Genomic DNA, 24,409 nt, shown 5'->3' with positions numbered 1-24,409 from the left:
TCCCTGTCCCCCTCTCCCCTTCTTTCCCTCCATCTCTCCCCCCTCTCCCTCTTCCCTTTCTCTCCCTCTCCCTCCCACTCCCCTTCTCCCTCCCTCTTCGTCTCTCTCCCCCTCCCTCTCTCTCCCTCTTCTCTCCCTTCCTCTTCCCTTTCTCTCCCTCCCCCTCTCTCTCTCCATGTCTCTCCCATTCCCTCTCTCTCTCTCCCCTTCTCTCCCTCCCTCTTCCCCTTCTTTTCCCCTCCCTCTCTCCTCTTCTCTCTCCCTCCCTCCCGCTCCCTCCCTTTCTTTCCTTGTGTAGCTGATTTCAAACTAGGTAAGTGTAGTTCTTAGGGCAGAGCAAGGAGGTGGGAAAAGTAACAAGAATCTCCAGATGTAAATATTTGCCCATTGAAGATACTCCTTTTAAAAATTATGATTTTCTGTGGTGGGGTCTTTCTTTTTTCTTTTTCCAGGCATGGGCCAATGCCAGGGTGTGCGTAAATATAGTTTATTCAATAAATCACCATTGGCTAGGTGTTGTCGAGCCCAAACCAAACAAACCGCAACATGGCTTAGTATGATGTGTAAATCCAGGCTGTTAGTCTTGACGACATCTGGGAAGACAGGGCCGATACTACAAGCCCCCGTTCTTTATAGAGTTTTTATCTTGGGTCAATCATTAAATTGCCATACGCCCTGGATTTATCATAGCATCAACTGATCTCATGGGAAGAGCTTAAATGCTAGGATTATAAAAGGGAGGGAGAGATGGAGAGATAGCTGGATGGGTGGAAGGGGGAACAGGTAGACAGACAAACAGAGAAGATAGATAGATAGATAGATAGATAGATAGATAGATAGATAGATAGATAGATAGATAGATAGATAGACAGACAGACAGACAGACAGACAGACAGACAGACAGACAGATATGTAGGTGGATAGATAGAGATAGATGATAGATAGATGACAGATAGATAGAGAGAGAGAGAGAGATAGACAGACAGACAGACAGACAGACAGATGATAGGTAGGTAGGTAGGTAGGTAGGTAGGCAGGCAGGTAGGTAAGCAGGCAGGCACACATGGGAGGGAGGGAGGGATAAAATATTAGACAAAGATTAGATCAGATAAATAGACAGAGATAGATAGAGATAGATAGGTAGGTAGGTAGGTAGGTAGGTAGGTAGGTAGGTAGGTAGATAGATAGATAGATAGATAGATAGATAGATAGATAGATAGATAGATAGATAGATAGATAGATAGATAGATAGATAGATAGATAGATAGATAATGGATGGATAGATGATAGACAAACAGATAATGGATGGATAGAGATGGACGGATGGACAGACAGACAGACAGATAATGGATGGATAGATGATAGACAGACAGAAAGGTAATGGATGGATACAGATGGACAGAGAGACTGACGGATGGATGGATAGATAGATAATGGATGGATGGATGATAGACAGACAGATAATGGATGGATAGAGATGGACGGATAGGTGGGTGGGTGGGTGGATGGATGGATGGATGGATGGATGGATGGATGGATAGATAGATAGATAGATAGATAGATAGATAGATAGATAGATAGATAGATAATGGATGGATAGATGATAGACAAACAGATAATGGATGGATAGAGATGGACGGATGGACAGACAGACAGACAGATAATGGATGGATAGATGATAGACAGACAGAAAGGTAATGGATGGATACAGATGGACAGAGAGACTGACGGATGGATGGATAGATAGATAATGGATGGATGGATGATAGACAGACAGATAATGGATGGATAGAGATGGACGGATAGGTGGGTGGGTGGGTGGGTGGGTGGGTGGGTGGATGGATGGATGGATGGATGGATGGATGGATGGATGGATGGATGGATAGATAGATAGATAGATAGATAGATAGATAGATAGATAGATAGATAGATAGATAGATAGATAGATAGATAATGGGTGGATAGATGATAGAGACAGACAGACAGACAGACAGACACCGAAAGACCGGGATGCATAGATGGATGGATAGACAGACAGATACATTATAGAATCATAGAATTGTGGTCCTAGAAGGGAGCTGAAGGATCATCTAGCTGTGTTTCTCAACCTTGCTCATTTGAAGATGTGTGGACTTCATCTCCCAGAAGTCCTCAGCCAGCATGGAGACTTTATTTGGCATGTACAGGAAAACCAATTAAACCATCCTGCAGAGGTGGCTGTCCTGCCTCTTAGACCCAGGCAGCCTCCAGGGTAATAGGATTCATCCCAAAGGTCGGCAACCTTAAACCCTCAAAGAGCCACTAAGGTCCTAACCGGAAGCCCCCTGTTCAATTCTGGAGCTGACCGGAAGTCCGGTTCCCCCACCATAGAGTCTCCTCCTAGCGCGGCGTCCTTTTTCCTCTAACTGTCCTAACCAAAAGCCCTATCAATAGTGGATCGGACCCGCAACAGGGAGCCACAGCAGAGGGATGAAAGAGCCACATGCAGCTCCGGAGCCACAGGTTACTGCCCCCTGATCCACCCAAATAAACATTTATATATGTTTTACCCTTATCAACAACAACAAAAAATGAAAGCAGTTGAGCATTCTCCTCAATTCTTTATTCTTCTTGATTCCTATTTATGGCTCCCATTTGATTGTCCTGGATTTACAAAGCTTCTCATCACAAGAATCTGATACTTTTTAAAGGTAAAATGTAACATTTGTATTAAAATACACACTGTATCCTACATTTCCCCTTTATTAAAAACAAAAGTGAAACACCAGTCTCCTTGACATTAGCCCACAATTGCCTAGGGTTACATCATCTCCTTCAAGTTCAGAGTTGGAGTGATTTTGGTTCATTTTAGAATAGAGTAGAATCACAAGAGTTGGAAGGGACCTTGTCGGTCATCTAGTCCAACCTCCTACTCAAGCACCACACCCTAGCCCATTTCTGACAGTTGGCGGCCCAGTCCCTTCTTGAAAGCCTCCAGTGATGAAGCTCCCACAATGGCTGAAGGCAACAAGCTTCAACAACAGATTAACAGAGTTGGAAGGGACCTTGTAGGTCATCTAGTCCAACCCCCTGCCCAAGCAGGAGGACCCTACACCATTTCTGGCAGATGGCTGTCCAGTCTCTTCTTGAAAGCCTCCAGTGATGAAGCACCCACAATTTTTGAAGGCAAGCTTTAACAGATTAACGGTGTTGGAAGGGACCTTGTGCCAGAATAACAGAGTTGGAAGGGACCTTATAGATCATCTAGTCCAACCCCGAGCTCAAGCAGGAGGACCCTACAATATTTCTGACAAGTAGCAGTCCAGTCTCTTCTTGAAAGCCTCCAGTGATGAAGCTCCCACAACTTCTGAAGGCAACTTCTGTTCCATGGATTGGTAGGTTGAATCTCTCTTTTTCTTGGCCACAATCTTGAAAGTGGGAGCTAATGTCTTCTTCTGTAGTGTTCGAAGACTACAATTGGTCAGAATGCAGCCGCGTGAGCGATATGGGGTGTATCTAGATACACCCATGTTACACCTATCCTCCGCGAGCTGCACTGGCTCCCCATTGGTCTCCGGACGCGCTTCAAGATGCTAGTCGTTACTTTTAAAGCCCTACATGGTTTAGGACCTGGCTACCTGAGAGACCGCCTCCTGCCACTTACCTCCCAACAACCAACAAGATCGCACAGGTTGGGCCTCCTCCGGGTGCCGTCAACTGGACAATGCCTGCTGTCGGCCCCCCCGGGGGAGGGCCTTCTCTGTAGCTGTGCCGGCCCTGTGGAACGATATACCCGTAGAGATCCAGACCCTTACCACTCTCCCGGCCTTCCGTAAAGCCACCAAGACCTGGCTGTTCCGGCAGGCCTGGGGCTGTCCAGCCCCGCTTAGATGGAATGGATGATGTGGACTTTTAATTGTATTTTTTATTCTTAAATTTTAAGAATAAATTTTTTTAAATGTTTCTTTTGTCTTGTTGTGAGCCGCCCAGAGTCCCAATGGGAGTGGGTGGCATACAAATATTATTAAACTCGAAACTCGAAACCAAACTTCAATTTCCACTCTACACTTGCTGGGTTTCCTAGTGGTGCCTTATCCATCGGTCTCACCCAAGTCTGACCTTTTCAGGTCAGTCAAGGCCACCAAGGGGAGAGCCCAAGATCTATACATATTTATAAACTTTTTTAAAAATTTAAAAATACACATTGCCCGCTTCTAGGCTCTTCCCCACCAGCAGTTGGCAGTACTGGACCAGGAGTGATGATGATCTATTTCTGGAACTAACATCCAACCGTTCAGAGGAGCCCAGACTCTGCCAGGCGGCTGGGAAGCCCAGAGATGGATGGTCCACGTTCACACAGTCGTGCTTCGATCCAGAAAGCTTAAGTGTTTAAGGGTACTCCAAGTCGCTGTGTGGGTTAGAGACAGCGGCCCCCTTCACAGTGTGGGTTAGAGACAGCGGCCCCCTTCGGCATCCGGGTGGGGTAGAGGCAGAGTCCCCGTCATGTGTGAACCTACACACGCGTGTCAAGACAGACAGACACACACACACACACACACACACACACACACACCTTCCACCACCTGGGCTTTGAGACCAGCTGCCGCTGAGGTTTGGCCAGCGCACAGGGCGATCCCGAAACCTGTCCCTGCCATCAGTGTGGGTAAGGGCAGTCCCCGTCAGGTGTGAATAGTAAGGGCGCTTAAACGCATACAGAGCGAGAGAGGTGCCACCAGTTAGGTTTCGGGAGCAGCTGCAGCGGGGTTAACACGCGAGTACCCCAAGCCTCTGCCCTCCATCTCAGTGTCGTAGAGACAGAACCCCGTCACGTATGGATATACCGACGCGCGTCCAAGCACACAACACACACCCACACACACTCGACTGAGCGAATAGCTAGACTCCCGGAGCAACTGGCGGCGTGGTTAACACGCGAGTTCCCCAATCCCCTGCCAGCCATCCGAATGGTGTAGAGACAGAACCTCGCCACGTGTGGACATACCCACGCGCGTCCAGACCCTCCCCCACACACATCCACCCCTCCAACATAGCGAATAGCTAGACTCCGGGAGCAACTGGCGGCGTGGCTAACATGCGAGTCCCCGAATCCCCTGTCAGCCATCCGAATGGCTAGAGACAGAACCTCGTCACGTGTGGACATACCCACGCGCGTCCAGCCTCCGGCACACATCCACCCCTCCCACATAGTGCTCGACTCGGGGAGCAACTGGCGGCGTGGTTAACACGCGAGTCCCCCAATCCCCTTCAAGCCATCCGAACGGCGTAGAGACAGAACCCCGTCACGTGTGGACATACCCACGCGCGTCCAGCCTCCGGCACACATCCACCCCTCCCACATAGTGCTCGACTCGGGGAGCAACTGGCGGCGTGGTTAACACGCGAGATCCCCCAATCCCCTTCAAGCCATCTGAATGGCGTAGAGACAGAACCCCGTCACGTGTGGACATACCCACGCGCGTCCAGCCTCCGGCACACATCCACCCCTCCCACATAGTGCTCGACTCGGGGAGCAACTGGCGGCGTGGTTAACACGCGAGATCCCCCAATCCCCTTCAAGCCATCTGAATGGCGTAGAGACAGAACCCCGTCACGTGTGGACATACCCACGCGCGTCCAGCCTCCGGCACACATCCACCCCTCCCACATAGTGCTCGACTCGGGGAGCAACTGGCGGCGTGGTTAACACGCGAGATCCCCCAATCCCCTTCAAGCCATCTGAATGGCGTAGAGACAGAACCCCGTCACGTGTGGACATACCCACGCGCGTCCAGACCCCCCTCCCACACATCCACCCCTCCAACCTGGAGAATAGCTGGGCTTCGGGAGCAGCTGCTGCGGCTCCTCCTCCTCCCGCTGGCCCACCGCCTCCTCCTTCTCCTCCCATCCCTCCAACGGCGGGCGAGGAGGGGGCTGCCCCAGCGCCGGGCCTGCGCTCGCCTCTCCTTCTTCTCCGCCTCCTGCTGACGTCTCGCCCGCCGCCTGCAAAACCCCGGGCGTCGGCGTCGGCTGGCGGGCTGGCTGGTTTGGCAGCGGCCGGGCAAGGAGAAGGAAGAGGCGAAGCTTCGCGCTGCGCGATGGTGGCGGCGGCGGCGGGGACGACGGCGGCGGCGGCGGCCGGGGTGGCCTCTCCGTGCGGCCGCCGGCTGGCTCGGCGCTCGCACTCGGCGCTCTTGCTGGCGCTCACCGTCCTGCTGGTGCAAACGCTGCTGGTCTGGAATTTCAGCAGCCTGGATGCGGCCGACGAGCAGCAGCAGCAGCAGCGGCACCAGCACCAGCAGCACCAGCAGCCGCCTCCGCGGAGAGGCAGCCTGGCCGGCAGCAGCGCCAGCAACCGCTCCGGCCACAGCAGCAGCAGCAGCAGCAGCCGCCGGCGAGAGAAGCGCGACCTAGAGAGCCGCGACGGGCCCCGGGCGCCGCAACCCCGCCGCGCCGCCGGCGCTTTCCGCGGCAAGGCGGTGATGGTGAGTGAGTGAGGGGCGGCTGCCCCGCGGAGACGGGCGGGGAGGGAAAGGGGCGCCAGGGGGAAGCCGGGGAAGCGGGGGAGAGGCTCTTCCCAGGGATGTGGAGGGTGGGGGTCGGTGGGGGGGTTTCCTGGACTGACCCCCTCCCCATTCTAACCCCCTTCGCGCCAGAGCCGGGAGGATGAGGATGCTGCCGCCGGGCGCAACCTTGGGGGGAAGGACGGTGGGCTTCCCTGGCGGGATAGTGGGGGGGGGGGGGTAACCTTGGCTCTCTGCCCCCCCACTTGGGCCCACTGCCTTGGACGGTGCAGGGCGGAGGGGGAGGGGGGCTCGACCGCTTGGAGACAGCTTCTACCCCCCCCCCAGTCGTAGACTTTCCAAATCCTCCCCAAAGCGCCCTCCCCCCGGGCGGGGGGCGGCTGGTCCAAGAAGGCGACAATGCAAGATTCCTAAGAGATGCTTAGTTGGTTAACAAAGCACTTATTTGGGGGACTGGGGGTCGGTGGGTGGGTGGGTGGGTTCTGCCTGCTTACAGGTCTCCTACTTGGGCAGGGGGTTGGACTAGATGACCTGCAAGGTCCCTTCCAACTCTGTTGATCTGTTGCTCGGGCTTCCTTAAAATGTTCGAAACTAGCCTAGCAGCGGGGAGAGACCGACAGACAGACAGAGAGTGAGATAGACAGACAGACAGAGAGTGAGATAGACAGACAGACAGAGAGAGACGGAGAGAGGGGGGGAGAGAAGGATGGAAAGAGAGAGACAGACAGAGAGAGAGGGAAAGACAGAGAGAGGGGGGGGGGGAGAGAGAGAAACCGCTCCAGTTAATTAAATCTGAAGCTCGATGGGATCTTACTAAGGCGAGGAACGGTGTAGAACGAACTGCGTTCTTTCACGTTCTCCTTTACAACCAAAACACTTCTTATCTCGGGATGGCGGCCCCATAAACACGTTTATTTATCGAGCTAAGCTGGTGTTCTGGGTCGCTGCCCTACCCCGGTGCTAACTCAGGCAAGGTTTATACAACCTCTTGATGTAGGCTAGCTGCTTGTCCGCTCCATGTCGGTTTGGCTTGAACGCTGCTCTTTTTAACTCGAGGGCTACTCTGCTTTCTGCAACTTGCATTTCTGGCGAGAGAGAGGGAGAGAGAGAGAAAGGGAGAGAGCAAAAGAGAGAGAAAAAGAGAGAGAGGGAAAGAGAGAGCGAAAGAGAGAGAGAGAGAGAGAGAGAGAGAGAGAGACAGAGAAAGAAAGAAAGATAGATAGATAGATAGATAGATGATAGATAGATAGATAGATAGATAGATAGATAGATAGATAGATAGATAGATAGATAGATAGATAGATAGATAGATATAGATAGATAGATAGATAGTTTGCAAGTTTAATAACATTTATTTGCCGCCTAGATAGATAGATAGATAGATAGATAGATAGATAGATAGATAGATAGATAGATAGATAGATAGATAGATAGATAGATAGATAGATAGATAGATAGATAGATAGATGATAGATAGATAGATAGATAGATAGATAGATAGATAGATAGATAGATAGATAGATAGATAGATGCCGGCTATTTCCCTGACACTTTGGTGGCACTTCCATGCATCCGTGATTATTTTTCCCCCTGCCCTAAATTCCCTCGATAACATGGAAATGTCGAAGGACTGAAATATAGCACAAAAATGAGTTATCCCCCCCCCCCGCCTCGGAATAAATCCTGGTTTAAATCTGGAGGCAAACTAGAGAATCCGGCTACGGGTTGGGGTTGTTCATTGGTCAGGCATGGGGGAGCATTGACAACTGAACTTGATGTTGGTTTATGTCTAGTTTTGGCACCAATGGTTGGGAATGTGGGCGTTCAATGTAGAATGTTAATGACTCCCTTTTATACATCGTTTGCTTGTCGAGATTGACGTCTGAGGATGGACGTTCTTAAAATTGTCTGCCTGTATGGGGTAGATTTTTGAGGAGGTGGAAAGCAGGGGTGGACTTCATCTAGATCCTCCTGTGAATTTTTGCGCCCGATCCTAGACCAGTATTTCTCAACTTGGGCAGCAACCTGAAGATATGTTAGACTTCAACTCCCAGAATTCCCCAGCCAGTATGTCTCCCCTCCCTCCCATATATTCACTTTGTGAATCTCTCCTGCGATTCCCCCCTTTTTTATTATTTTATTTTATTTTTATATAAACAAGCCATTTTCCATTAACCAATGTGTCGCCTGGGTACAAATATTTTGTGTCAACATTAAAACAGACAATCTTATTCATTGTTTAATCTCATCTTCACTTAATTTCCAATACATTAAGTATCTAATATTATAACAATCCCATTTGTAATGTATTTAACTTAATTTATTAGTTATATTGACTATTAACATGTTATATTGACTATTAATATTATAACAATCCCATTTGTAATTTATTTAACTTAATTTATTAGTTATATTGACTATTAATACATTATATTAACTATTACTATTATAACAATCCCATTAATTCTTATGTCCTCTAACCATCAGTAAAAAGATTCCCAAATTGTATAATAATTGGTGTGTTCTTTCTCTTTGATACCCAGTGTCAATCTGTTCATTTCTGCACATTCTAATATTTTCCTAATCACATTCCTCCTCTGTCTGGGTTAAGTTCAAGAGTGAAATCCAGCAGGTTCCGACAGGTTTTGGAGAACCGGTAGCGGAAAATTTGAGTAGTTCGAAGAACCAGCAAATGCCATCTCTGGCTGGCCCAGGAGTGGGGTGGGAATGGAGATTTTGCAGTTCCTTCCCCTGCCACGCCCACCAAGCCACACCACGCCCACCAAGCCATACCCACAGAACCGGAAGTTTTAAAAAATTGAATTTCATCACTGGTTAGGTTGATTCCCCTTTGCTGAAGAAAGGGATGGTACGATAGGCCAATTCCTTGTGGGCATCTAGAACAGGGTTTCCCGATCTGGGCAAGGCATGGACTTCAGCTCCCAGAATTCAATGCATGGTCAATCTTCAATGCGTGGACTTCAGCTCCCAGAATTCCCCAGCCAACATTCTCCACGCATCTTCAAGATGCCCAGATTGGGAAACACTGTCCTAGACTTAGTGAGGATGTCACCTTGGATGCTTCTATACAATAGCAGAGTTGGAAGGGACCTTGGAGGTCTTCTAGTCCAACCCCCTGCCTAGGCAGGAAACCCTATACTGTTTCAGACAAATGGCTATCCAGCATCTTCTTAAAGACTTCCAGTGTTGGAGCATACAGAACTTCTGGAGGCAAGCTGTTCCACTGATTAATTGTTCTCACTGTCAGGAAATTTCTTCTCAGTTCTAAGTTGCTTCTCTCCTTGATTAGTTTCCACCCATTACTTCTTATTCTACACTCAGGTGCCTTGGAGAATAGTTTGACTCCCTCTTATTGGTGGCAACCCCTGCTATCATGTCACCCCTAGTTCTTCTTTTCAGTAACTAGACATAACTGAGCTGCGCATGGTCAAAGCTTCCTCAGCCTTTGGTAAAGGCCTTTGGCTCCCCTAAGAGAGAAATCTAGCTGCTCAGGCTAAGCTGAAGAATGGATCATCCAGGCAGTTCATCCAGCGATTTGAATGCAAAAGTTGACCATCAGCTGACTTGCTTTCTTATTGCTGATTGAAGCCAACGATGGGAACATTTCTCTTGCTGGAATCTATTTTTCCCTAGTCCTGGCTTTTAGAAAAGACCTCTGTTCCCTCCCTCTTCCCCCTGATCCCCCAAATCATTTCTCAAGATCCCCATCTGTCTTGCTCTCATTATCGTATTTTTTTTTAAAGAAAGAAAGAAAGATAGGAAGCACTTAATCCGTTCCAGTTGACTGCCGTTTCCTGTAATTCTGCAGAAACTGTTTTAAATTTTCAGATAGAGTCTATGATGATTGCGAGCTCCGGCTGCCTTGTCAAGAAAGCGTTTCCAGCTTGTCTGAAAGGGGGAGTTTAAAGACGCCGGAAACAAAACCATAATTGTGATAAATAACAGAGGCACATTTTTGCGGTGGTCCCGTGATCGGATCTCGTTCCCATCCTTAGCCTTGCCATTTGCAAACCAGTTCCTGGAATCCTTGTGGAATCACAGGGCTGGGAGGAACCTCTGAGGTCTTCTAGTCCAACCCCCTCTGCTCAAAGCAGGAGGCCTGGTATCAGCCCAGTCAAAGGATTGTCTGATCTATTTTGGAAAACCTCCAGTGATAGTAGCAGTAGCAGTAGCAGTTAGACTTATATACCGCTTCATAGGGCTTTCAGCCCTCTCTAAGCGGTTTACAGAGTCAGCATATCGCCCCCACAGTCTGGGTCCTCATTTCACCCACCTCGGAAGGATGGAAGGCTGAGTCAACCTTGAGCCGGTGAGATTTGAACTGCTGAACTGCAGATGACAGTCAGCTGAAGTGGCCTATAGTACTGCACCCTAACCACTGCGCCACCTCGGCTCTTTGGCCACCTAAGCATCCACCACCACAGCAGGCGAGGTATTCCATTGATTAATTCTTCTCATGGCCAGAAAATGTCTCCTCCTAGGTTGTATCCAAGGGACCCATCCCGATCCCATGGACCACGTTCCTCCAGGCCTTCCTGTCCTTTACCATCCCCTGGAGTCCATTTTATCTCATGCTAACTGCTTCGGTGACTCCATCTAGCCACTTCCTTCTCTGTCATCCCCTTCTTCTTTTGCCCTCCATCGTTCCCAGCATAAGGCTGTTCTCCAGGGAGACCTTCCTACTCATTAGGTGGCCAAAGTATTTGAGTTTCCTCTTCAGGATCTGGCCTTCTAAAGAGCAGTCAGGGTTGATCTCCTCTAGGACTGACTGGTTGGATCGTCTTGCAGTCCTTCTTCTTTTGCCCTCCATCGTTCCCAGCATGAGGCTCTTCTCCAGGGAGTCCTTCTTCCTTCTCATTAGGTGGCCAAAGTATTTGAGTTTCCTCTTCAGGATCTGGCCTTCTAAAGAGCAGTCAGAGTTGATCTCCTCTATGACTGGCCTGTTGGATGGCCTTGCAGTCCTCCTTCTTTTGCCCTCCATCTTTCCCAGCATCAGGCTCTTCTCCAAGGAGTCCTTCCTTCTCATTAGGTGGCCAAAGCCTTTGAGTTTCCTCTTCAGGATCTGGCCTTCTCAAGAGCAGTCAGGGTTGATCTCCTCTAGGACTGACCGGTTAGATGGCCTTGTAGTCCAAGGGACTCGCAGGAGTCTTCTCCAGCACCAGAGTTCAAAGGCCTCCATTCTTTGGCTCTCAGCCTTTCTTATGGTCCAACCTTCACAGCCATCCATTGCAACTAGGAAAACCATAGCCTTGACTAGACACACTTTTGTTGGCAGGGTGATGTCTCTGCTTTTAAGAATGTCGTCTAGAACCTATACAGTGTAAATAAAATGACCCTGATGGAGATATACTGACTGGCTGGGGAATTCTGGTAGTTGAAGTCCATAGCTTGCCAAGGTGGGACACTCCTGGTCTATATTATTCAGAAGTGAATATACCCTGCACTTTTGTTGCCAGGGTAAGCACTATAGAATCCCAATCTTGTCTGGAACATTTTTACGTATTTATTTATTGTGCTCGAGTTTAACAAAAAAAGTAGTTTAGTCCATCCTGTACTGAATCGGCATCTGTTATCATAATTGTGCTTAAAGGCTTCCTCATGTTGTCGGAACCTTGTCTGCCAAGATGTGGAGACTGTAGAAAGAGTGCAGAGAAGAGCAACAAAGAGGATTAGGGGACTGGAGGCTAAAATATATGAGGAACGGTTGCAGGAACTGGGTGTGTCTAGTTTAATGAAAAGAAGGACTAGGGGAGACATGATAGCAGTCTTCCAATATCTCAGGGGCTGCCACAAAGAAGAGGGAGTCAAGCTATTCTCCAAAGCACCTGAGGGTAGAACAAGATGCAGTGGGTAGAAACTAATCAAGGAGAGAAGCAACTTAGAACTGAGGAGAAATTTCCTGACAGTGAGAACAATTAATCAGAGGAACAGAATTTGCCTCCAGAAGTTGTGAATGCTCCAACACTGGAACTCTTTAAGAAGATGTTGGATAGCCATTTGTCTGAAACAGTATAGGGTTTCCTGCCTAGGCAGGGGGTTGGACTAGAAGACCTCCAAGGTCCCTTCCAACTCTGCTATTGTATAGAAGCATCCAAGGTGACGTCCTCACTAAGTCTAGGACAGTGTTTCCCAATCTAGGCATCTTGAAGATGTTTGGAGAATGCTGGCTGGGGAATTCTGGGAGCTGAAGTCCACGCATTGAAGAGACCTCCAAGGTCCTTTCCAACTCTGCTATTGTATTGTATTGTATTGATTAGGGGACTGAAGGCTAAAACATATGAGGAACGGTTGCAGGAACTGGGTATGTGTAGTTTAATGAAAAGAAGGACTAGGGGAGACATGACAGCAGTCTTCCAATATCTCAAGGGATGCCACAAAGAAAAGGGAGACAAACTATTCTCCAAGGTACCTGAGGGCAGGACAAGAAGCAATGGGTGGAAACTAACTAAGGAGAGAAGCAACTTAGAACTAAGGAGAATTTTCCTGAGAGTTAGAACAATTAATCGGTGGAACAACTGGCCTCCAGAAGTTGTGAATGCTCCAACACTGGAAGTTTTTAAGAAGAGATTGGATAAGCATTTGTCTGAAGTGGTGTAGGGTTTCCTGCCCAAGCAGGGGGGTTGGACTGGAAGACCTCCAAGGTCCCTTCCAACTCTGTTATTCTATTCTATTCCGACTGCTGAGTAATCTGGCAAGGCAGTTTTTGATCAGCCAGGCTACCTGTTTTCCACAATTGTTTTTTTTTTCCTGGCAACCCAGCGATGGAAACCTTGCTATTGACCTTCGCAGAATGGGCATGCATTAGGCCAGCTGAAAAAAGGAACAAGGAAGAGAAGCAATGACGGTGGGAAGGATGAAAGTGGCTTCCCCCTTTTTCTTTCCTCTTAGAAGTATTTCAGAGGAAACGTACAAGCTGCCTTTGATGTTCCCTCGGGCGGTTGCGCTAATGGCTTTCTGGCAGTGATGAGACCGGCTGTGGGGGCTTTCTGGGAGTTGGGGATGATGGGAACTGCCCCGGTTAGAATGGCCAAGATAAAGTGATATTTCTCAAAACATGGCCACTTTCAGACCCTGTGAACTTCAACTCCCAGAATTCCCCAACCAGCCTGTTTATTGGGTATTTTACCAGAAAAATACAATAAAGGGAATGCATATTTAATTTAACATGTGTTAACAGCAGTTAGAATTCTGTTAGCACAGAAGTGGAAAAATGGAGAGATCCCTATTGAGGAACATGTAATATGAAAAAAAAAATACTAGAATGTATAGAAATGGATAGATTAACATGTAATCCTTCCCTTATGCTTCTATGTTTCTAACTTCTGTTTCTGCTAGTTAGCCATTGATAAAACAAATCCCATATTGAAAAGTATTGAGTTTCTTCCTCCTCAGGAGAATGATTAATTACATAAGGAAGGCCCACTGAAATGGATAAGCAAACACTACTCTTATTATGCGATCAATATTAATGGTATGAATATTACTGTTTTTATTATGATGACTATTTTTCAAATGTAACTGTACTCCGTTTATGTAGACATTGGATTTTTTATACTTAATAAAAACTTTTTAAAACTTGGGGGAAAAAACGGATGCTACCCGTATCTTGGCAGTTGGAGGTTCTGGCCAAGGGTGAAATGTTCTGAAGTCTGCTACTGGTTCGCTTTGTGTGTGAATGCGCTCCAGACATGGACACCGCAGGCACTGATTGTTGGAACTACCTGTTCACCCAAACCGGTAGTAAAAAAATGCTACTGGTTTGGGTGAACTGGTAGTTCGGGCGATCAGCTTTGTGACAATCAGCTGTGCCATGGAACTTTTAAATCGTGCCGCACAGCTGATCATTGCACAGCTGATCATCAGAACCAAACCGGTAGTAAAAATTGCTACAGGTTCGGATGGAGTGGTAGTTCCAATGATCAGCTGTGCGACAATTTGCTGTACCATGTGATTTCTAAATCAGACAGCACAGCTGATCGTCGGGACCAAACTGGTAGTAAAAATTGCTACAGATTCGGGTGAACCAATAGTTCCAAAGATCAGCTGTACAACAATCAGCTGTGCCATGCGACTTTTAAATGGTGCTGCAAAGCTGATCGTTGCACAGCTTATCGTCAGAACCCAACTGGTAGTAAAAATTGCTACAGGTTTGGGCGAACTAATAGTTCCGATGATCAGCTGTGCGACAATTTGCTATACCATGCGATTTCTAAATCGGACGGCACAGCTGATTGTCGGAACCAAACCAGTAATAAAAAATGCTACCGGTTCGGGGGAACCAGTAGTTCCAACAATCAGCTGTGCAGCACAGCTGATTGTTGCACAGCTGATCATCAGAACTACTGCTTTGCCTGAATCAGTAGCATTTTTTTTTACTACTGGTTCGGGCAAACCAGTCCAAGCTGGTAACATTTCGTCTCTGATTCTGGCCTTGAAGAAGGTTTGCTCCATGCCCCTCTCCCATCTGGGCTTAATCTGAATGGACCAGGATCTCCTCGATGGTGGGGCCTTGGGACTTCCTAGGAGTCACTTCCTTTTCTTCCCCCTTCGCTTCAACCATGGTGGGACATTACCTTCAGATCTGGAGGGTAGTTCCTTCCCTTCCTGAAACATCAGGTACGAAGGTCTCCTGAACCGGATGGTCTCCAAAATGACCAAGATCTATATTCATTCTGCCTGCCCTTTGCTTGTTGTGCTAGAAATAGGCAGCCAAGCACTGCTTTTGGGAGCCTGGGGAAATTGTCTGTGTGTGTGTGTGAGAGAGAGAGAGATAGTGTGATAGAGTTGTTCTCGACGATGCCTCATTCCCTTCGAGGTTTGTTAGGCAATGGCTCCCCGAAGGCAGCCTGATCCCTGGAGCTTAGTTGCAGAGAGCCTAGTTAAGAAGCGATGATGGAAGGAACCGCTTTATAATAGAGCTCTCTATTTTTAGAAGCCCTCTTTGGAGACTTCATTATTTTGGGATGTATTTGTGGCGGAGACATCAAGATTTTTCCCACTCATCAGTTGCTATTTTTTTTCCCTGTTGGGTATTTAGAATAGAATAGAATAGAATAGAGGAAAAATTGAATGGAATAGAAGAGAAGAGGAGAGAAGAGAGAGAAGAGGAGGGGAGGAGAGGAGAGAAGAGAAGAGAATAACAGAGTTGGAAGGTACCTTGGAGGTCTTCTAGTCCAACCCCCTGCTGAGGCAGTAAACCCTACACCACTTCAGACAAATGGTTATCCAACATCTTCTTAAAAACCTCCAGTGTTGGAGCATTTATAACTTCTGGAAGCAAGTTGTTCCACTGATTAATTGTTCTAACCATCAGGAAATTTCTCCTTAGTTCTAGGTTGCTTCTCTCCTTGATTAGTTTCCACCCATTGCTCCTTGTCCTGCCTTCAGGTTTTTTGGAGAATAGCTTGACTCCCTCTTCTTTGTGGCAGCCCCTGAGATATTGGAAGACTGCTATCATGTCTCCCCTAGTCCTTCTTTTCATTAAACTAGATATACCCAGTTGCTGCAACCGTTCTTCATCTGTTTTAGCCTCCAGTTCCCTAATCCTCTTTCTTGCTCTTCTCTGCACTCCACATCTTTTCTACATCGTGGCGACCAAATCTGGATGCCGTATTCCAAGTGTGGCCTTACCAAGGCATTATAAAGTGGTATTAACCCTTTACATGATCTTGATTCTATCCTTCTGTTTATGCAGCTTAGAACTGTGTTGGCTTTTTTGGCAGCTGCTGCCCACGGCTGACTCCTATTTAAATGATTGTCTACTAGGACTCCAAGATCCCTCTCACAGTCGCTACTATTGAGCAAGGTACCACCTAGACTGTACCTGTGCATTTCGTTTTTCTTTTGCATAAAGGCTTTTCATATCAGTGGGGGGAGGTGGGTGGGTTGGGAACAGTTGGTGGTGAGGGGGAGCCCTTGTGCTTAGTTTTTTACTTCGGCTGGATCGGGTAGGGAACCCCCTATCGATGCAAGTGAGATCATCACCACTGATGTGTAGTATTAAATATGTTGACCCTTTACTGTGGCCCTCTGTTATAATTCCTAATAAAAATAATCCTGGTTTAAATTCTAATGTTCTTCCAACCATTTTTTTTTTAACCACATCTAAATCCGTTGCCAAAATTCCTTTGCATTTTTTTTTTTTTTGCATGCCCACCAGATATGTGCCTGGGACTTGATTGCCTGCGATGTTTACTCCTTCCTTGTGCCTCGTACGTCGTATTCCAAAAGGAAATCTTAACTCCCACTAGCTTAGTTGCGAAGTATACGTGAAAATGAGTGCTACAAAGCCTAAACAGGCTAACAGATGTGTGATATATATTTTTTAAATTGACAGCCAAGGTTTGGTTTGCTGCAGTAGTAGAATGGCTTAGAATAGGCTGTGAATCTGACAGTCACACACTCCCCCCCCTCCACACACACACACACACACACACACACACACAAACACACACACACAAAATAGGCATACACAAACAGGTTTTCCCCCCTAACTTTCATTTAGAAGAGGATGCAGATGTATTTTCTCAATTGTTTTCTCTGCCAACTCACTCAATAAATGTTGGCTGGTTTCCCCATCGAGGTATTTATTGCCTTTCGCTTTGGAAAAAAATGATCTCCAGAGGAGAATTAGTTCTGTTTGCCACCTTGAGTTTGGATAATGAAACATCTGCAAGAAAACAACAAAGGAGATTATTCTTCTCCTCTTTCTCCTCCCCCTCCTCCCCTCCTTCTTCTCCTCCTTCTTCTCCTCCCCATTCCCTTCTAGCACTGATGATGTTAGCTAGTTTGTATAATGAAATGTCTTCAAGAAAACAAGCAACCTCAGAGAACATCTCTGAAATGAGAGCAAGGACCTCTTATTTCAACCCTGAACTATAAATATTCTCCTTTATTATACCTCAATCCCTGCCTTTCTTTCTCTCTTATTTATCTGTTTTCCCTTTCCTTCCCTAATTCCTTCCTTCCCTCCTTCTCTCTCCCCCTCCCATCCTTCTTCCTTCTTTCTTTCCTTCCTTCTAGCTAAATTCCTTCCTTCCTTGAATACATATAACTAAATTCCTTCCTTCCTTCAATACATATAACTAAATTCCATCCTTCCTTCTTTCCTGCTAAATTTCTTCCTCCCTCCCTCTTTCCTTCCTTCTTTCCTTCCTTCTAGCTAAATTCCTTCCTTCCTTGAATACATATAACTAAATTCCTTCCTTCCTTCAATACATATAACTAAATTCCATCCTTCCTTCTTTCCTGCTAAATTTCTTCCTCCCTCCCTCTTTCCTTCCTTCTTTCCTTCCTTCTAGCTAAATTCCTTCCTTCCTTGAATACATATAACTAAATTCCTTCCTTCTTTCAATACATATAACTAAATTCCATCCTTCCTTCTTTCCTGCTAAATTTCTTCCTCCCTCCCTCTTTCCTTCCTTCTTTCCTTCCTTCTAGCTAAATTCCTTCCTTCCTTGAATACATGTAACTAAATTCCTTCCTTCCTTCCTTCCTTCCTTCCTTCCTTCCTTCCTTCCTTCCTTCCTTCCTTCCTCCTTTTCTGCTAAATTCTTTCCTTGAATATATATAAACTAATTTGCTTCCCTCCTTCCTTCCCTCCTTTCTTCCTTCCATCCATCCATCCTCACCAGCTGGAAGATTCAGACTTCCAAAGCGTAATTACTGTTGCTGTAATAACATCCAACGGGTAATGAATGTTTTCCAGTTTGTTCTTATTTTGTAGCAAGCACACAATTCCTTTCTCGGATCAGTGCAAACATTGTTAGGCATTGTGTTTTGCAAAGAGCCAATAACAGCTTTCGGATAATAATTGCTGTTATTAATTGGTAATATTCTTCCTCTGTGATCCTCACTCGGGAAGCATTGCCATCTAAATCACAACATTAAAAGCACGCTGAAAACCAGGGCGGGGAGAATTTCGGTCTGTTTCCAGTGTCCAGGTGTGAATGCCAGGAGGGTGGAAAAAAACCCTAAGTTAAAGCAACCTTGAGTATGCTGAGGAAGGAACTCTGAAAATTTACTAAGAGGAAGTACAAATGGGGAAGGAGATGCAATAATTATTGGGTATGTTCATGTGTAAAGGAGGTGTAAAGCTAATTGCCTATTCCAGAAAATTAGCAGGGAGAGAAAAACAGTGGCTACACTCAAGGAATCTCCACTGTACAGCTTTTTAAAAGAACGGTACCCTGTTTTCCCCAAAATAAGTCCTCCCCAGATAATAAGCACATGCGCTAAAATAAGCCCTCCCCGAAAATATTTAAATGCAAACGCAGCCAGTCCCTACCATTACCTGGGGGGAAGTGGGGAACATGCCCCATGCGCCCTGCATGCATCCATGTGTAACGGCGAATGCTGGCTGGGGAATTCTAGGAGTTGAAGTCTGGACATCTTCAAGTTGCCAAGGTTGAGAAACACTGCTGTAAAGGCTCCAGGCTGATTACTCTCTTAACACTGACCACTGGCTCAGTCTCTCTTCTTTTCTTACACCTAGTCATCATTCTTCTGCCAATAGATTTCCTCCCAACTGTGAATGAGAAGAAACTTCTTTTTTGCAGGAGTGAGTGTCAGATCCTAAACTGTAATGCTTGTGTTGTGGCTGGCAGCAGATTCAGACAGTGAGGAGGTTGGGGAGGAAGATGGGCCAGTCCTGGAGTCTGGGGAAGACTCGGACGAGGGCTCTATGTCGGAGGCAGAGAAGGGGCCAGAGCCCTATGCCAGTTATCAGCTGCCTTCAGAGTCAGACATCAGTGAGGCAGAAGAACAGCTGGAGCCTGTTCCCAGTGTGCGCATGTGCAGATTTGCCAGACGAAGGGAAGAGCTAAAGAACGGGTCGACTTGGGGAGTAAGGCCACAGATGGATGATGAATGGCCCCTCCCTTAGGGAATAAAAGAGGAGCGAAAGGGGAGTGGAGTTTGCAGGAGACAATTAGTTCGCTTCATTGGTTCGTGACTCTCCGAGAGTCCTTGCCAAGTTTTGCAGAGATCAGCCTGGCAGCTCTCCAAGCCAGATAAGGTCGGTGACTGTAAATCCTCCCTTGAAAGACTTTGCTGGATGTGAAGGAGCAGAATTCACAGTCAATTAATAAAAGTTTTTTTTTGTCAGGACAAGGAGCCTGCTTCATGCTCTTGGGAAGTCTAGGTCAGACCAGCTTGAAAGCGGCGTGTTTGATTTGTTTTGAAAAGGTTTAACCTAGAATATTTCCCAAGCTTCCTCTTCTCATTTAGGCTCGATGGAAAGAATCTTCTGAAGTTTCAATCGTTCAAACATTCCGTTGTCCTACTTTTTTTTTTTTACGTGGCTGGAGTGATGATGGGTTCGCAGGTGAAATTATAAGGAGAAATTCAATAAAAAAGGCTGGGTCCAGAATAAGCAAGCTGCACTTAACGCACAATAATGCTGCAGTCACATTACTCCTATATCTATTTAGCCCATTATGCCCGTGAAATCTTCTGCTGAATGGGGTGTTTGTTCTTAAAGAAGGAAACTCATCGGGAAGGAGAGGATTGACACTGCAGAGTGAATTTAATTTAAAGCTAAGCTTGCATCTTAAAGTTGTAAATGATCATTTAAATGTCAGACTCAAATCAGTTCCTTTCTCATAAACGGTGACTTGTTTTAATTTCGCCTCCCTTCCCGCTACGAAATAAAAAGCCAAGAATGGACCTCTGTTCTAACTTCAAATTGAAGGTCTTGTGCCCTGGGGTAGGTTGTGTGACATGGTCCATCCTAGTTAGAGAAGACACTGTCTTCTAGGATGTGGTTGAACCTCAATTCCCAGCATCCATCTTTAATGGTTCTGGTACAGGGGTGGGTTTCAAAAATTGTTGGAACCTACTCTGTGGGTGCGGCCTCCTTTGTGGGAGTGGCTTGCTGCCCGTGTGACCAGATGGGAGTGGCTTGCCACCCATGTGACCGGATATGAAGATGCCAGCGACACTTGTCAGAACCACCTTAAATTACCTCACACACAGCACTGGCATGCATAAGAATATGATGTAAACTTGTTTTTTAAAAGGCATCTTTGGTTTGCATTAAAACAACTTCAACACATGCAATGCTCTGATTGCACCACAAACGCAGTAGTCATCCTTACCTTTCACAGAGGCACTGAGTTTTATAAATAGGAGCATGATAGTGTAGAATAATCATATCCAAGGACCAGTGGTGGGTTTCAAAAATTTTTGGAGCCTCTTCTGTAGGTGTGGCCTGCTTTCCGTGTCCACTGGTAGAACCTCTTCTAACCGGTTCGGTAGATTTGACGAACCAGTTCTACCGAATAGGTGCGAACTGGTAGGAACCCACCTCTGTTCTGGTAGCTTCAGAGCTTATGGAAACAGTAGTTCAAGCACATTGAGATCTCTTTAATTTCCTTTTTTTTAAAGTTTTTTTATTTTATTTGAATTTCATACATATAACCACCAGTATACCATTACATTTAAACAGATTTTTTTTTGTATTGTCCATTATTATATCATTTCATCAACCCAGAACAGCCGTCATTTGCTCTTCTGCTTTCAATACCGTATTATATCTTATTTCACCGCCGTCCTCTCCCTCCCTCTTCCTCCATACCTCCTTTCTTCCCTCTACCATCGCTTTCTTCTCTACTTCCCCTCCTTCTCCTCTCTCCTCTTTCCACTCCTTCTTTCTCTCCTACTTCTCCTCTCCCTTCTATTTCCCTCTCTCCTGTCTCCTCTCTTTCTCCTTACCTCTTAACGTTCCTTTCCACTCTCTCCAATTAATTTACATGGTGCATTTCAGCATCTGAGCACACTTCATTTAGTATTTGCTGGTATTGATAATTACATTCCAATAAACATCTTTCATATTTATGATTTTACATAGATCCTCTTTTTAGTGGTATACATACTTCAAAATTCCATTATTTGATATCTCCCCTCCCCCCCAAAAAAAGTCTATTTTGTGGACAAAGTTGTGAGCCAGATTAGAGTTTCCCGCTAAACTCACACTAATTTTACATAGTTATATATCGTTAAGCACCCCAGATTTTTAACTCTCTCATTAGCACTTCAGTTAATTATTCTCATTGGGTGTATTTACAATGGGAATTTCCATTCCGAGATGTGGGGATTGTTACAATGAGATCTCTTTGACATCGGCCAAATCTAGCTTAAGATCTGAAGACGTCCCTTACTTGACTTTGACTATTTGAAGTTCTTCAAAGAGCCGAAGTGGCACAGTGGGTAGAGTGCACCACTGCAGGCCACTTCAGCTGACTGCTAGTTCAGCACTTCAGCGGTTCAAATCTCACCGGCTCAGGGTTGACTCAGCTTTCCATCCTTCCGAGGTGGGTAAAATGAGGACCCAGATTGTGGGGGCGATAGGCTGACTCTGTAAACCGCTTAGAGAGGGCTGAAAGCCCTATGAAGCAGTATATAAGTCTAACTGCTATTGCTATTGCTATTTCGTGGCCTTCTCAGATAGATGTTGGAAGTTGGCAACCTGTTGGATGAGAAGGGACGCTAGGAAGTTTTGTGGAGTCGTCTTTATAGATGTAAACACAGAGAGTCCTCAACCGACAAGCACAATCATAATCAATAATCAGCATTTCTCTTGCTAAACAACATGTTGTTAAATGAATCGTGCGTCCCATTTCCCAAGGGAAATACATAATAACGCCGCAGTCACATTACTGCTATATCAATAGAGGCTCTGGCGAGATTCTTGGAAAGTGGTGATGGCCAATAAAGAAAACTAATTAACCATTCTTGGGGCAGTTCTGGTTGCTTGAATCTGGAAGAGTTGGATCCATAAAAAACTTATAAAAAGTTTCTCCAAGTCTCTGAACCTGAGGCTCTATATATCAAGGTCACTAGCCACAGATGTTGATCGTGTTGAATTTGCACCTGCCTCCCCTCCATTTTGTGAGACGCGGTGGCTCAGGTGACTAAGGCGCTGAGCTCGCCGATCAGAAAGGTCGGACGTTTGGCGGTTCGAATCCCCACTGTCACGTAACGGAGTGAGCTCCCGTGACTTGTCCCAGCTTCTGCCAACCAAGCAGTTCGAAAACACGTAAAAAAAATGCAAGTAGAAAAATAGGAACCACCTTTGGTGGGAAGGGAACAGTGTTCCGTGCGCCTTCGGTGTTGAGTCACATGACCACGGAGATGTCTTTGGACAGCGCTGGCTTTCTTCGGCTTTGAAACGGAGATGAGCAGTGCCCCCTAGAGTCGTGAATGACTAGCCCATATGTGTGAGGGGAACCTTTACCTTTTACCCCCTCCATTCATTGGACGGTAGCAGTGGTGGGATTCAGCCAGTTCGCACCTATTTGGGAGAACCGGTTGGTAACTTTCTAAGTAGTTCAGAGAACCGGTTGTTGGAAGAAATCTCCTTTTGTTTTTTCCCCACTTTCCAGGGCTAATCCTGTAAGGAAGGCAGGAAGGGAACATTCTGGTGTTGTTTCTAGCCTCATCTTCATTGCCCTGCTTACAGAAACTGCCTCTCCGGTTAACCCTTATGACATTGGAACAGCTAAGGCGAAGCATCCATCAATCTGAGTGACCTTGAGTTGGCTACGCCCACCCAGTCACATGACCACCGAGCCCCACCTATCCAGCTGGTCATTAGGGGCAGAGAACTGGTTGTTAAATTATTTGAATCCCACCACTGGACAGTAGTGACTTTTCATCCCCCTCTTGAGGTCATTGACTTGACCCGCTTGATGGCTTTTTAGGCTGAAGGACTTCTTGGCTTCCCACGATTCCATCAAGACCAATCAACCCCCTTGTCCTTCTATTTCTATGAGCTGCCTCTCCCGAGAGCATTTGGCTCTTTTTTTCTTTCTTTTTATTCATTCTCACAATGTTCTTTGTGTAAATGAAGTACGCAAAGCTGTTGGCGTGGACGCCACGAGAATAATAATACCTTGCCCGGGTTTCAATTTGCTCAGATCTTGGCACTTCGCCTCGCTTGGAGTTTAGCAGTGTGGCAACATTGTACAACGGAAGCATTTTATGTATCTTCCGTGACACCGGGTGGCCTTCTGGCCCCCGCTAGTATGATAGGTATCCATGCCGGCTGTGGTTGGCTTGGATTTCCCTCCCTCCCCCCCCCCAACACACACACGTCACATATTCAGATTAAAAACATAATGGCTCTAATGATCACAGCTGCCAGCTGGTTAGTCTTAAGCTGTTCAGATACAGAGATGAGATCCATTCTTCCTCTTGGCTAAAAGTACTTAAATGCCGAAGGGTTGCCTCGTTTTTTGTGTGTGTGGCTGGTCTGGGTAAGCAGGGAATTTTTTTGATACACTCCGGATGTGGTCGTGCCTGAACAATTCTGTAAATCCTGCATCTGTGGTTTCCATATATCTCCTCTCTTCGTTTCCAAGACTGGGGTTTTATTGCTGAGGATAACATGAGCAGGAGGGCGACAGAAGGATTCCGGGCCGATACCCCCTTTCACTCCACCTCCAGTCCTGCCATTTCTTCTCCGACATGACTTACCGTATTTTTTGGAGTATAAGACGCACCTTTTCCCTCCAAAAAAGAGGGTGAAAATCTGGGTGCGTCTTATACACTAAATACAGCATTTGTGGCATCCCAAAATCCTGCCCCACACATCCTGTTTTTCGCAAAGGACTTGAGAGGACTTGCAAAGTGGTACTGCGGGCTGGGGAGGGCAAAAACTATTTTCTAAAAAAAATTACCTCTTCAAAATCTTGGTGCGTCTTATACTCCGGGTCGTCTTATAGTCCAAAAAATATGGCAGTGTCACAAATGAGATAGAGCGGGGGTGTCACACTAAAGGCTCACAGGCCAAATGCAGCTTGTGGGGTGCTTAGATGTGGCCCATGGGGCCATCCTGGAAACAGCCAAGGCCTGCAGTATCTCTACCAGCAAAAACAGTGCTTGAGAGG

At 46.5% G+C, this 24,409-nt stretch overlaps 1 protein-coding gene across 1 annotated transcript in view; it reads left to right on the top strand.

The window, feature by feature from the left end:
• The first annotated feature begins 6,024 nt into the window (after positions 1 to 6,024).
• XYLT1 (xylosyltransferase 1) overlaps positions 6,025 to 24,409 on the top strand; it is a 170,904-nt gene continuing 152,519 nt past the window's right edge. Inside the window, exon 1 of the mRNA XM_032230135.1 lies at positions 6,025 to 6,461. Within this exon, the coding sequence (XP_032086026.1) occupies positions 6,075 to 6,461 (387 nt within the window). The 5' untranslated portion in view covers positions 6,025 to 6,074. The remainder of the gene's footprint in view (positions 6,462 to 24,409) is intronic.

Source organism: Thamnophis elegans, chromosome 14, assembly GCF_009769535.1.
Source record: "Thamnophis elegans isolate rThaEle1 chromosome 14, rThaEle1.pri, whole genome shotgun sequence".
NCBI classification, from domain to species: Eukaryota; Metazoa; Chordata; class Lepidosauria; order Squamata; family Colubridae; genus Thamnophis; species Thamnophis elegans.
The sequence above is the reverse complement of the archived record's forward strand: the minus strand, read 5'-3'. Positions and strand labels throughout refer to the sequence as shown.